Source organism: Electrophorus electricus, chromosome 21, assembly GCF_013358815.1.
Source record: "Electrophorus electricus isolate fEleEle1 chromosome 21, fEleEle1.pri, whole genome shotgun sequence".
Classification (NCBI taxonomy): Eukaryota; Metazoa; Chordata; class Actinopteri; order Gymnotiformes; family Gymnotidae; genus Electrophorus; species Electrophorus electricus.
Window position 1 is genome coordinate 13164262 of NC_049555.1, and position 14574 is coordinate 13178835.

The 14574-nt window shown below is 44.4% G+C and overlaps 1 protein-coding gene across 2 annotated transcripts; it reads right to left on the reverse strand.

The window, feature by feature from the left end:
* Nucleotides 1-231: 231 nt before the first annotated feature.
* Nucleotides 232-8203, reverse strand: irx3a (iroquois homeobox 3a). 2 transcript variants are annotated; one of them, XM_027020330.2, is made up of 4 exons: nt 7699-8203; nt 6050-7076; nt 5571-5633; nt 232-619 (listed from the first exon to the last, which is right to left on the reverse strand). In XM_027020330.2, the coding sequence occupies exons 1-3, from the start codon at nt 7909-7911 to the stop codon at nt 5599-5601; spliced, it is 1275 nt and encodes a 424-aa protein (XP_026876131.1). In that variant the 5' UTR covers nt 7912-8203; the 3' UTR covers nt 232-619; nt 5571-5598. The 2 variants fall into 2 exon arrangements, with proteins under 2 accessions (XP_026876131.1, XP_026876132.1); XM_027020331.2 differs by lacking the exon at nt 232-619 and adding an exon at nt 5141-5207.
* Nucleotides 8204-14574: the final 6371 nt, after the last annotated feature.

Here is a 14574-nt window from a genome sequence, read left to right on the forward strand (position 1 = left end):
CGAAGGCTTGTTTAGAGGGTAAAGCTCAGGGAGAGCTGATCTCAGATCTGCCTGTTGGTGCTGTGCTGGGCTGGGAGGAAGAAGCCCCTTCTTCCGTGTGAGATGGAGCAACGAAGCTATCTGATTGGTTCACAAGCGGTGGAGAAATTCATTGTTACAGTTCAAGCTGAGCAAGGATTTCAGAGGATATGAAACTGACATGCACAAAGAGAGAAAGAGTTTCCTAGAACGTTTTCAAAAAGGTTTATATTCTTTGCTTTTTCAATCTTACACTCTCTCTCTCTCTCTCTCTCCATTTCTCTCTCTATATTTATCTATACGTGTTTGTGGGTTGTTTCTTTCTTTCTTCTCTGCTCTCTCTCTCTCTCTCTTTGCTTCTCTAGACAATTGATACACAAGTTAGAAGCATCAGGTTGCAGTTCGCCGTCTTCAGAAAAAAAAAAAAAAGTGACGTGCAGTAGAGGCCGAACCGTCTGTGAGTCGGGCGCCCCAGAATTCCCTCCTTGTCCATGTGTTGGAAGCGTGAGCATGGCCGCAGTCCCAGGGTGCAGCCCAGCAGGGATGAACCTTTAGCCTCAGAATTCTTCCTTTCAGCTCCCTTTACCAGACAGACGTTTTCCTGTTAAGCAGAAGGAAGGGGAACATATGGACAGTGGGACAGGATCATGTCAGCGAGCGAGAGAAAGAAAGGGAGAGACTCCATGCTCGGGAGAGAAAAAAATAACCAGTGATTGGCTTCAAATCGCCATTTTCATAATTGCCCTGCAAGTTGGCCGTGATGAGCGAAAGGGTACCCCCCCCCCAAAAAAAAAGAGCACAATCTTTCAGTTGGATGGACGGCAAAAGCCAAAAAGCCAAGCTCCTCTCCCCACCCCCACCCCCACCTCTCCCCACCCCCACCCCCACCCGCCCAGCATAGCCCACCGTCTCTCCCTCTCAGCCCTCCTTTCTACTCCTGTGTGTTGCCTTTCGAGGGCGGTAAAAGAATTCCTCTCCCTAAACTCTGTCAACAATGGGCATAAAATCAGTGGGCCCACAGTGCTCCTCCCACTGCCCCTGCCAATGTTACCCTTACTGGGCTTCTTATCGCCGGGTCTGCCTGGAGCACACGCACGCACGCACGCACGCACACACACACACACACACACACACACACACACACACACACACACACACACACACACACACTGATCTTAGTTCCCATGTCCATTACCTCATTCAACTACCATGAAGTTAAATCAGCTACATTTTTTTTCTTTTTTCTTAAGGATGTTTATAAAGATTTTTAAAAAGTCTCTGTATGTTGTGGAGCTGCTATGAATGTCAACGTGAACCTTAAACCCTGTTTTGTTTCCAGCAATGTTTGGTCATTTTTTTTCTGGTGTGTTTTGGAAGGTTTTCATAATAAAAGTCCCTGATTTTAGCAGAGCTGGGGTTTTTTGGGGTTTTTTTTAAGGAGAGGCCTGGCTTTTCAGTGCTGGTGTAAAACATGATTTTGGGTGGAGGCTGAATGTGAGTATCTGCCTCATGTGGCGTTCTAGAGGCGGTTGGATGTCCTGTAGCTTCACTCACAGTGACAGCATGGAACATGTGTTCCCTAATCCGCTCCTGACTCTCTGCACAGTCACGCAGGTCACCAAACATGAAAAAGAAGAAGAGCAACGTGTGTGCGTGCGTGCGTGCCTGCGTGCGCGCCCCCTAAAAGGATTAGTGACCTCGGCACAGAGAAGCAAGCACTTCAAAGCCCCAGCAGGGCCACTCCAGCACCCGTGTTCGTCCAGGTCTGCGCGGGGGGGGGGGCGTGTGAGAGGCTGGCTGGGAGGGACTGGTCTCTTGCATGGCCCGACAGCCAGGGGGTGACGCAGGGCTAAACCTCCTGTTCTCGGACCACCTTACGCCCCCACCGACAGGCCGCCATGCCACTATCCTCTACCCAGGGATGCTGAGGGCTGTACTGGGACTTCTCTCACACTGATCCTGGGTCAGTGCATTTACATTTCACTTTAATGACCCAATATCATCTGACTTTCTTTTTTTTAACTCAATCCCTCAATACCCAAACTGGTATTTAATGACACATTCTTACCAGCCCAGAGCCTGATTATGGACCACTGAGGCATCTGCAGAGAGGTACTTTGAGATTCAGTTCTTTAGTGTTTCCTTATGGACCGAATTGCTGTTTGAGTTTAGAGAGTATTAGTGAGGCCTACGTTTTCCAGCTGCTCTGATTTTAAGTATAGTGTTTTAAATGTCCGACTGGTTGCTTAAAAATGCGAGCGCTATTAGCCGGATGAAGTGACGTGAAAAGGTGCCGTGTGCGCGTGTGTACAGGCGCGTCCAGATATCGTTTCCGTCCCTCGGTGAATTACCCCGTGTGTACTGCAAAGAGAAAGCTGCTCTCCGCTGGAGTGTTTAGCATCGCTGGGAGCGGTAGAATAAAAAAAAAAGAGGAGTCAGTGTTGATTATTGCTCATTAACCACAAGGACATCCACTTAACTCGGGATAAATGAGTGACACCCCGCGCGCCACCACGAGTAGCCACCGCGTGGCTCTGAGGGAAATTTTCATGAATGCGCTCCGTTTGCTGAGTATTGAGAAAAAATTAAGCGTCTGTGTGCATGATGACTTCGTTTTTGGCCGAAGCACCGTAATACCCGATGTCACGCGCTGATCAGAAGCCACGTAAATGCGCGTGCAGTCCGTCAGCCCGGCGCTAACGATCGCAAGAGAGAGGCAGGTTACCGCCGAGCACACAATAGGCCTATTGTATGCACTGTCGGTATTTAAGACACGTCGTAAAAATACATTCTCTTTAAGTTACTAGTCTTCCTAAACTCATTTCCTGTGGACTGTGTTTTGAAGGAAAATATTCACGCCTATAGTGTGAACGTTACTGCTGCTTCTTCCTCTACTGCAACCGGAATAAAGAAAAAAAAAAGAAACAGCAGGCACAGGACTACGCACCGATGCTAATACAATATAAACTGCATCTAGCAAATATAACTGTGTGTGAAAGGAATTATGCAATATGAAGTTTATAGCCTCCTTCAAAGCTTACGCTGCGAGGGCCGCCGCATTGCACACGAGTTGGGTTGCGGTACCGGCCCGCCAGCGTACGCCGGTTTGCTGCGGGCGCCTCGCTCCGTCGGAGAAGTGGAGCGAGGCCGGAGATGGCTGGTCGTTCACGCGGCTGGACGCTTCCTCCCGGCCCCTGGCCTAGTCCCGCGTGAGGAAAGTGCGGTGTCTGCGTCAGTCTGTGTCAGAGATGCGCGTGCCGCTGGAGTCTAATCGTGGGGACTTCCGCGCGGTAATTGAAAGTATACTGCAAGATCAGTATAATGAGCGGCTGTACGGCAACGAGCCGCCCTTTAACAGCCCTCCACGGATGCGGCCCGGTATGAGCTGCAGGCTAATGCGAACATTAGGCCTAGTATCGACTGAATGCCTGATAGCACTTTATACAGTCCCCGTGAGAATATACCCGCGAGCGTCTGCATATGACCCCACGTATGAGGTGGTTAATAAATAAATAAACGATATTTTGTCGGTCGAGTAAGAAGCGAAAACAGTTCAACTTGACCCTGTTTGCACAGCAAACTGTGCAGTTCTAGGGGTTAATAACGGTTGGACTACGGAATACGTGTTGAGTGCGCTGTGCTGATGGAATATGTGGTCCTACAGATTGAAGAAACAAAACAGGACATGATTTAACAGATTATTACAAGTTGAAAATCTCAGCCATTCTAAAATCTTTTGAGAAATGTTTAGGGGATTTTCCTCCCGTAATTTGCCTTTAAATATTTTTATCACACACACACACACACACACACACACACACACACACACACATATATATATATATATATATATATATATATATATATATATATATATATATATATAAAATGTGTGTGTGTGTTTGTTTGCTTTTTATTTATTTATGAATTTGCAGCCTATATCTTAAAATACTGAGCTTCCTAAACTTTTATAACTGCGCAGTGAAATTGATCTTCTCTCGAGGCATAATTTGCACCATCAGCGCTGCATCTAACGTGTGAATCAAGCTAATCAAAGCATTTAAATCCACAAACCAAATAAATGATCGTTGCCGCGTTATCAAAGACGCGGGCCTATGTCACTTACACTATATGATTAAAAACAGGGTCAAGATATCTTCCGCCGTTCGCGTGTTTCCATTAGACTGTAGAGGGAGCTCGAGCTCCAACTTTACTAAACTTTCCCAGCCGTGGAACAAAGATGCCTTGTAGAGAGGCCGAAAACATACATAAATAAATAATTTCTCAGAGTGTCGCAGGCATATGGCAAGTAGTGCACAGTCAATATCTGATTAGAATTCATTATACATTTCTGAAAATGCCAAATCACATATTTCATACGAGAACCGAGATTTAGCATGCAGTCAGTTTTTAGACATTTTCGCTCCTTTAAAGGGTAAAAGAAAAAAAATACTAAATTGTAATTTCAGCGAAATTAAGTTGTATGCTATTCCAGGACAATACGAATGAAATCATTATTCATTTCATATTGGCTGTTACGCCTCAGCAAGGGTAATCCCCAACCATTAATATACAAATGTGCGATTCAAGAAGGAGCTAATTACAGATAAGTCGCTGGAAGAGGAAAACACTTCAATTCATCCAGTTCGCACTTCGCCAAACCCCATAACCCCCGGTTAACTTTCCTCGAGCCACACCGCACATTCAAAACACACCCGGTAATAATTTCTGCACTGTAAATCTGAAAAACCTTTAACTCTCCAATTTCAGTTACAATACCCACACACACTCCGCCTTCGAAAAAAACGTGTATTAAGTTGCAGCGGTTCGTTTATTAGCCAAAATATAGACTTTTCTTGTACAATTTTGGATCACAAGTATGTACATTTTCTTTACGTTATATATACAAAACATTTCAACATCAAATCCTCACAAAACTTACAAAACAAAAGGAAAAAGAAAGAAAAACGCACAGACTACAGTTTCTTACAGCATTGCGTTAGCAATTTTACACGAGACATGCTTACAAGGTAAGTATACAGGTGTGTGTATCCTTTTTTTAAACATTCCTTACAACAGGTTAAAATGAAAAAATTGTAAAAGACAAAAAAGAGACCCCCCCCCCCCCCCCCCCCCCAGGGGAAGAAAGGGCCGATAATACCATGGCAGCTTCAAGTTGGTTCTGGGGCCTACAGAAGACATGAGAATAATAATAATAAAAATGAATAATTTTAAAATGATGAGAATATGGGATGGAAAATTAAAATGTAAAACTAATTATGCACGCACGTTGAGAGGAAATGTGTTATTTCTTTATTTTATTTCTTTATTTTATTTTATTTCTTTGTTTTTGCATTATTGCCAAACGACGCGTTTGTGATTCTTGGTTCTTAGTCTGACATTTGACATTAAACTGCACGAGTAAAAGCGCGCGATATGGAAATTTGCACGCGGCGTCTAACCAGTACACGAGCTTCATAACTTGAATCAAATAACCATTCTGATGAAACAGGTTAAATTAAATCACCCACGTAAACAAGTTCAGTTCTTACCGTCTTTGAACGGGGTGGAAGGCTGATTTTAACTTTTTCTCTCCTTCAAAGGCACTAGATCTTCTGAAATAATAATAGCAATAACAACAAAAAAAATAATCAATTTAGATGCCTGATTATATCTAACATATTAAAGGTTTTACACTGGTCGAGCTTTCTGGAGTCTTTTAAAAGAGCTACGTCTAAAGCCAGTCATACATATAATTCCAGTAACGGAAACACCCTTTAAATTTCAAATATTATCCACAAGATACAATATATGAGTATTCGAAGGACAGAAGTAAGGAGAAGTGTTTGAATTTGCTTTTCATTCCCTCGCAAATGAGCATGCTCCTTCCGAAATATCCCAATACACATTTCAAGTTTTTCGTTAGAGCTTTGAAAAAGAGGCGCTATTAAAACCGAAGCAATGTTTGTGGGGACGCGGCTAAGGCTCGACCCCCCACCCCGGGCGCAGTCTCAGTGAGGGTGGCATGTACCTGCGCTCTCTGAGACGTGACCTCGCTCCTCGGCTTGCCGGTGGGAGTAGCGCGCGAGGCCGTTGCCGGGAGCCTGGTTAGCCAGTCCTAAGTAATGGTTGGAGTTCAGTAACGCGAGCTGGTGAGCGGAGAAAGCCCGGTTCGTCCAGTTCTGAATTTTCCCTACGGGACACGAAATGAGTCTGTGGGGTGGGATGACGGTCTGGGCGACAGGCCCGGAGGAGGTCCCGTTCATTAGGGGAGATTTGCGGGGATTGTCCGGTGTCGTCGCCGTCTCGGCCAAAGACCAAATCTTAGGTTTCTGGAGCGGGGCTGCGTTGATCTCGTTGCGGGGGGAGTTGGACACCTGGTTTAGTTTGATTTGCTCGCCACTGGGCGGTTGCGTTTTGAGATCCACAGAGTGGTGTAGGTGGTGGTGGTGGTGGTGCAAGTGTTCGGCTCGCTCCACCTGGATGTCTTTTCCTTCTTTTACCACAGCTTTTAAAAACTTTTGTTCAGGCCCATGTAAATCCTCATAGCCGTCGGAGATTTCCGAGTCACAGCTGCCGTCCAGTTTCAAATCGGAATGCAACTCGTCCTGCTCGTCCAAGTCGTCTTTGTTCTCGATATTTTCCGTGTCAATATTCTCTAAATCGATTTCTTCCTCGTCCTCCCTCTTGTCGACGTCTTCTCCCTCGTGGTCGCTGCTGTAAACATTTCCTTCTTCGTCTGTCCGGTTCCGCGGGGTCCAGGTCATCTTGTTCTCCTTCTTTAGCCTCCTCCTGGCGTTGGCGAACCAGGTGGACACTTGCGTGAGGGTCATTTTGGTGATGATGGCCAGCATGATCTTTTCGCCCTTGGTGGGGTACGGATTTTTCCGGTGCTCGCTCAGCCAGGCCTTGAGCGTGCTTGTGCTCTCGCGGGTAGCGTTTTTGGGTCTGGACGGGTCTCCGAACTGGTACTGGCCGTACGGGTAAAACGCAGGGTGGTGGTGGGCGAATGCCGCGTGCTGTACACTCGGACTGTCTTTGAGCTCATATTGAGCTCCCTGGAACGCAAAATAGCACACACTGTTAGCACGTGAAACAGAAACACTGAGCTAGAAGTTTTCTGAACGACTATTCTTGTTAAGAACAGCCAAAAGAAAAGTGTAAATGAAATAAAACATAAGCGACAAATAATTGCAATAAACCATCGTATTTGCTGAGACCCATTTTAGTTAGATATTAGGCAAACGTTAAAATGAGAAATTGTACTTTATAGTTATAACAAACACGTCACTTGTTACACGTCCGAGGCACGTAGACTATTTAACGAAGAAATTATGTTACCATTAGTATAAATGTACCATTCAGCAGGCAGAACCGACGGTCATGTTGTGACTATATAAACATCCACACTCTCGCTGTTTATCTTTCATACGCTGCTGCGCATGCAGACTGAACATATCCATCGCGAGGGTACAATCGGTTAATTTGTTACTTTTTTCGGATAATTTTGTATTTACCAAACGGAGTCAACAGCAAAGTTCACCAGTGGCTTGCAAAACTAGGCTACCGTACCGTACAAATGAGCAGCGCTGAAACGCCAAAGTAAAGTTTCCCGCATGAAACCCGATTTAACAGCACGCTGGACAGGAGAGGAAAAGCACAGATTTACAGGACACTCACCAACTGATTGAAAATGGACAGATCGTTTGAATAAGGAAGGAAAGCCCCGTAGCTCTGCGCGGCGGCGAAAGGTGATCCGTACATAGTTGAGAGAACATTAGAAAGCGCCCCGGACGGACTCAGGTCTGTGCCGGTGCGCCCTGCGCCGACGCCTGGCCGATCTTGCGGGTATATCGGTCGGATGTACTGATATCCCAGCTGTGGGAAAGACATTGTAGTGGAAAAAGTCTGCTGCAATCGCAAAAAAGCGGAAAATCGCCTTCTTGATGCGCACTACGATATCCACTTTACAGTGAGTACACAGTGTAAGGGAAGTCTATATTTCCTCCAAAACAGCCGGTGTAAACGATCCGAGCGCGCGTCCCTCCCTCACGCCCCTATTGATCTGAATGGACTAAGGTCAGGTCCTTACAGATTGCTTTAGATTATTGGGACTCCTTTCTCTGATTGACATTTCTAGTCGTTCAGAAGCTCCTCCTATTTCTCAAGTCTTACCCCCACATTCACAGTCACTCTCTCGCTTCTCTCTCTCTCTCTCTCTCTCTCTCTCTCTCTCTCTCTCTCTCTCTCTCTCTCTCTCTCTCTCTCTCTTTCTTTTTCTCTCCCTCTCTCTCATCCCCCTCTCCTCGCTTTTCTGTCGCTGTATTTCGTCTGGATAAGTACTCTGACGTCGCGATCTCTTATTTGAAAGAGTTTCAAATCTCATTTTATGGCTCGCCAATCATTTCATTTGTTATTTGTTCGCCGCTTCAACCCTTCCCTAGTTCTTGTGCTAATTCTCATTTTGTGGTCATCCACACAAATGGTAAATATTTCATTCTTGTTGAGTCATTAACTTCACGCAGTACTTTAGTGTCTATATTTCAAGCGCGCACGTCCCACGTGTGTCCTAGCACTTATCTTCGCGTTTGGACTTTCCTGAAGCGTTCAAGTGCTAACCAATCTGTGTATTTAGAGAAAAACATGGTTTTGACGAGCGTTTTAAGATCATTTAACGTCGAACATGGACTTGGGGTCCGTTTACGCTTTTTATTTGAAACATCAAACCGGTTGGCAAGTTACCGTTTGACTTCAAAGAGTAAGTTGACAAGAATGGAAAAGTCCGGCGATCAGTGCCTGGCTTGTGAGCGCGTGAACAAAGGCAGCTTTAGTAGCCTAATACACACTGTTGTGGATTGGAGCGCATGGACAATCAACTGGGAAAAGACATGTGGAAATTACAGAAGAGAAATAATCTAGCACTGTGTATTATTATTATTATTATTATTATTATTATTATTATTATTATTATTGCTTATGCCAAATATTTAAAACAGTAGCCCAATATCCTGCATTGTGAAGAAGTATGTATTTATGTTGTCATGCGCTAAAGCTGCTTTGACGTATTGAAACATAATTACAAACTCTTCATTGCGCATTCACGTGTGAAGTTTTCTGTACTTGAAGATGTTTAACTGATTAAGATCAAGGATTGCCCTACAAATCGACACATATCCACCGCATTTACCCCAAACCTCCTGTAAATAATGCGGATTAAAACAAAACATCGTAGCCAGAATTGAAATTCTTTGAACCAATATACGAAAATATGCCTGAAATATATCCATAATCGTTTTGCGTTTGTAATCTGTATCATGATGTCTGTTAATCCTCTACAAAACAACGGCATAGTTGAGTGATTCGCTATTTTAAGTTCATTTAAATGCGTAATACAGTTGAAAGTCTCAATCCAGTAATAACATAAAGATTAGATCTTATCAGCTTTTGTTAGGATTTATTGCCGGTGGATTTCCAAGAACTCTGTACTTCAGTAAACCGCAAAATCTGCTTTTGAACCGAAAATTATTATTGTTTTGTCGTCATAATATTTGCTGCGTAATTTGTTTAAAATATCCCATGTCAGGCTGGCTATTTAGTCCAGGTTGTTCGTGTCTTCTTTAGGACATGCTGGCATGTTGACATCTAACAATTTGGAATTACGGGGTTATTAATTAAAACTGCGGCCTGGTGCCATCCGGACGGGATGATAGTAACTACATAACCGTCAATAACACTGACACAGACCTGCAGAGCTAACAAGAGCTCTGAATCAGCCGGTTGACCCCACAACGCTGCGCCATCTGGGACAATGCAAAACAGGCGGAGAATTACAACTAACCTCCGAGGTTTTTTTTTTTTTTAAGGCGGTCTTTTGTTCAGTCGGTGCTGCCTTTATTGATTTGTCTGGGAACTGCACTGCCTTTAGTTGTAAAATCAGATTATGTAAAAACTGTGCTGAGCGAGCAGACAGCTTCATGTCGATGCCTAAGACTCCCGGGCAGTAAGCGACAAGTCTGCATCCCGGTGCCCGCCCGGGAGTCCCTCAACTCGGACGGACACGTGTCTCATCCCCGCGACTTGTCAAGGCCCAAAGGTTCGCTTCTGATTTATTGCCCCAATCAAACACACGTGCACTAACTTAACACTTTCACACCGACCCGACAAACTGGCAACTGCCATAAAAGCATTAGGACAGCGTGCCTTCCTACCGTTTAAAAGCTACATTTATTATGAAGTCGATAAAATATCGGTTTCGATAAAGTAATAGCATCACGAACAAAGACGACTTTTGAAAAACTGTAAATTGTATTTTATAACATAAAATGTAAAAATATATCAAATAAAATTGCATTAAATAATAACAGCAATAATATTTAAACATACGTTCCGTTTGTTTTTTTTCCTTATATTTAGGCGTACTTTATATATATATATATATATATATATATATATATATATATATATAAAGTACGCCTAAATATATATATATATATAAAATCATAATAACCAACGCACCTTAAATTCTTAAATTCAAATACTAACGCAGTATTTCAAAGCTCGGCGCATTATTTGGCATAAGTAGGACATTCTCAAATGTGCGGCTTGAGGGGTGATTTCTGCGAATTTCTTTACAGGCAGTTATGCAGATGACGCCATTTCGCCATTTCTCCAACAAGCATCCAAATAAACAAGAAGAGACGGCGCGCTCGAGAGTGGTTCCTTACGCAATACACACGACGAACGCGACAAGTCGCAAATGATGAAATGCCAAAGAAACGCGGGCGATCAAAGGCTTCAAACGGAGGCTCTTCAAATTACACTCCTGGATCGACTCCATAATGCCAAGGCGACAGAAAACAAGTAACACATACCTTATCACACATGGAAGTCTTTTGCAGTGGCCCTTCTTATCCACATCGCTTAATTGCAGTGACAAAAGCTTTCAAACGAAAACACAATTAATGGCCCTTGATGTTGGGCTGTTCTGGGCTGAAGTGCGTGGCTGCGTAAAGTCTGCGCCAGAGTGGGTTACTGGCCTCAAATCGCATTTTCTCTAACCGCTTTGGCAAACAGACGTTTATTTGCTTATCTCCAAAGGGAGAAGCGGGTGGAAGAAAACTCCCGGCAGTTTGTAGAGTTTGTTTGGACTAGTTGGAATTTTGCATCTAAGGTTTCATTAGCGTGAAGGGGAGAGGCGAGAGTAAGGTTATAAAATAGACTGAAGTGATTTACCACGGTATCCACCGACGTATGAACCAGAAGTTATTGTTTTGTTTTTTTCCAGAAATGTAAATACCAGGATTCTCTCTCCCTCTCTCTGGGTCTTTCAAGCAAACGCAGGCTGTACACGGCGTAGCCAACCTTACCGAGAGAAAGTGGTTTACATTGTGTCCCCTCTGTTTACACAGTTCACCCAGCGTGAAGTAAGCGGCCCTTACGCCACCTTTCTGCTCCAGACTACTCAAACTTAGCAGTTTAGCTCAAATAAGCCGTTTAACTATTCACATCACTCTGAAATATGAAATGAAAAACTGGGCTAATGAATCTATCGATGTGTAAATGGCAAAGAGGATTAATCCAGTGAATGAAATAGCTTCAGAAATGAATTGTAGATTGAACCAGGAGCAAGTGTACTTTCGTAAGGTCTAAAGTTTAATTTTTTACTGTTGGCATAATTTAAATAATACGATTTTAATTACATTACACCAATCAATCACGCATATTAAATAGATAACTTTAGCTTACATAGCCTGGGAGAAAAAAGTGAATACTTTCTAACAGTTCCCTGGACGCACTGCAATTTGGAACAAATTAAGAATAGTCAATGAACTGCAACTTATTAAAGCGATTTAACAAATCGCGTCGAACAGCAAATTCAAAGAGAAACTTGTGTGTCAACTGTCCGTTAGCTGTGATATTTGGGATCTACAGGTGGCTCAGATTAGACCTGGCTTTGCGCTGGAGGGTTCCAGCCTTCACGCCTTCACACACCTCTACTCGGCCTCGTGAATATGGGCTACCCCACTTTAGGCCGATGGCAATCTCTTCAGCGAGGTAGACCAGAGTTTTCTCCAGCTTCCGCTGCTGCGACGTTGCACTCCAATTTCTTAGCTGAGTGGTTGTTTGCGTCTCTGTTTGCGGGGGCTGAGGGGGTCGGCTCGGTGGCCACGCGGCTTCTGGAGGGAGTTGTTCTCGCTTGTCTCATCAGCCGAGATGCGGGAAAGGGGGCGAGCCTACGCTGCGAACCCATAAAGTGGAAATTTGTGCGGCTAAATTGTGGAGCCTGCAGCATGCACGGGCTGTAATTGATTGAGAAGGTCAGAGCGCGCGCTCTCAGTGCAGTCCTCGCGCGCTGCTTTGGTGAATATTACGCTGGAGGTCGTGCGGGGCTTTGAGTTGTTATATTAGCAGTGCTGGGTCACTTTCATTTAGCGCTATTTACCAACATCTGGCCCCTCAGCAAAGTGTTGGGCTGCTACAAGACCTTCCAGATAGGCTTTGTTTCGGCTGTTTCAGCTCTGAATGAATTTAGCGCCTTGGCCTGTACTGAACTTTTAAACCTCAACTCACAATTGGATTGAATTATTATTATTATTATTATTATTATTATTATTATTATTATTATTATTATTATTATTATTATTATTATTAACGGCAATAATAATAATAATAATAATAATAATAATAATAATAATAATAATAATAATTCCTATACCTAGATGAAGAGTAAAAATAATGTCTACAGTAAACCTTTCCGCCCACACTCATCATCATAGCAGGGCTGTTAGGTATATTTGATTGTTATTATTAACCAGCAAGCTCTCTGCCAGTCCTGTCTCTTCACTGCTGCCTTCACAAACAGGCATCGATTTTACGGTAAAGTCCCTTTGCAAAGGGAATGAGTTCCTCAGCACGGGGATATCACTGTATTACACGGGTATAGCCCAGGTAACAAGATGAGCATCGATTCCGCATTACGGTTGATCGATACTGAAATAAGTAACTTCAGCGCTGAATTAAAATGCAAGCTCGCTTTAACGTCAGAAAGGGCCGTGTGGGGGGGGGGGGGGGCAGAGCACGCGCCAGGAAACTCAGGTTTGCTTACCGATAGACTGATTTAGGGAATTATGAGCGTGCGTGCGTGCGTGAATATGATGGGGGTTTTTTTGTCTGAAGATGTGGGTAATTTTGTTTTCTATTGTAACGCACAGCAGTAGTTAGTCGGCACAGAGACATGGTCATTTTGTTGATGTAAATGTAACACACTGCACAGCACGTCAACGTGTGACAGTTTACATTTCAACCCCCCCCCCCCCCCCCCCCCCCACCCCAGGCATTTTTGTGGCTCCTCACACCACATCCTCACAGCCTGGGTGGATATATTGATTCTCAGTAGACCCACTGGTTATCTGAATGCTGGCTTTTATCAGGGTGATCTGGGGAACCCTTCACTAGACGTCCTGGAGGCAGACGGAGTCACTGACACGTCCCGCTTACCCTGAGCGAGACGGCGGGCAGTCTGGGTACTCGGTGTGGCCCAATCAATGTTATTGCCATTGGTGCGTGTAGGCAAAGTTGCTTGCTACTGTGATGCACTGGAGACTGAGAGAGAAAGACCCCATGCAGGAAGCGTGCATCCATCGTATATTGCGGGAGGACGCCAGGTGGCTCGGAGATTTACCCTTAAGCAAGCAGGTTGGAATCTGCTGGTGCCGTGCGCGTGGTTGTGTGTGCATCTGTGTGTGTGTGTGCGCGCGCGCGCGTGTGTGTGTGTGGGGGGGGGGTTCAGAAGCCTAGGCTTCTGTGGGGTGAACACAGACAATAAAGATATTTCCCCTTAGCCATGCAAGACGCCCAGTAAACACATGGGCCAGAGAGGGGGAGTGAGAGATAATAATACAGTAGTACTTGAAAAGGCCTCTCTCTCTCTCTCTCTCTCTCTCTCTCTCTCTCTCTCTCTCCCTATCCCTCTCAGAGGAATCTGTCTCTCTCAGGTCAAGTCAAGATGGCTTTAGGGGCACGAATGTACAAAATACAATTTTGCTAAAGCTGTCTGTGTATCTTCTGTCTCACTCTCTCTGTGTCTCTCTCACTGTCTCTCTCTCAGTCTCTCCAGCTGTTAAGCTCTGTGCAGCTGTATGGGAGGTGGCTGTACTAAACATACCCACAGCAGTTCAGCTATCAATAGACAGAGGCAATGCCCAGTGCTGGAGTGTTGATCCACAGCCCCAGTATCTTCAACACTTTAATGTGTAGTGAACACAGGCATGTACACAACATGGCTGGTTTGTAGGAATGTAGATGATGGAATTCAGATGCAATATAAAATTATAAAATTTATTATAAAGAACAGGGACACTGTAGATTATTTCCCATGACCATCACACCGTGCACGTGTGTGTGTGTGTGTGTGTGTGTGTGTGTGTGTGTGTGTGTGTGTGTGTGTGTGCACGTGCGTGCATCTGTTTGTGTGTGTGTGTGTGTGTGTGTGTGTGTGTGCATGTGTGTGTTTGTGTGTGTGCGTGTGTCTTTCTAATCAGTAATAGTAAGTGGAAT

Coding starts and splice junctions, on each gene's coding strand:
- irx3a (XM_027020330.2), bottom strand. CDS start 7,911: ATGTCTTTCCCACAGCTGGGATATCAGTACATCCGACCGATATACCCG. Junction 7,077..7,698: donor TGTCCATTTTCAATCAGTTG/GTGAGTGTCCTG, acceptor TTTGCGTTCCAG/GGAGCTCAATATGAGCTCAA. Junction 5,634..6,049: donor TCACGTCTCAGAGAGCGCAG/GTACATGCCACC, acceptor TTATTATTTCAG/AAGATCTAGTGCCTTTGAAG.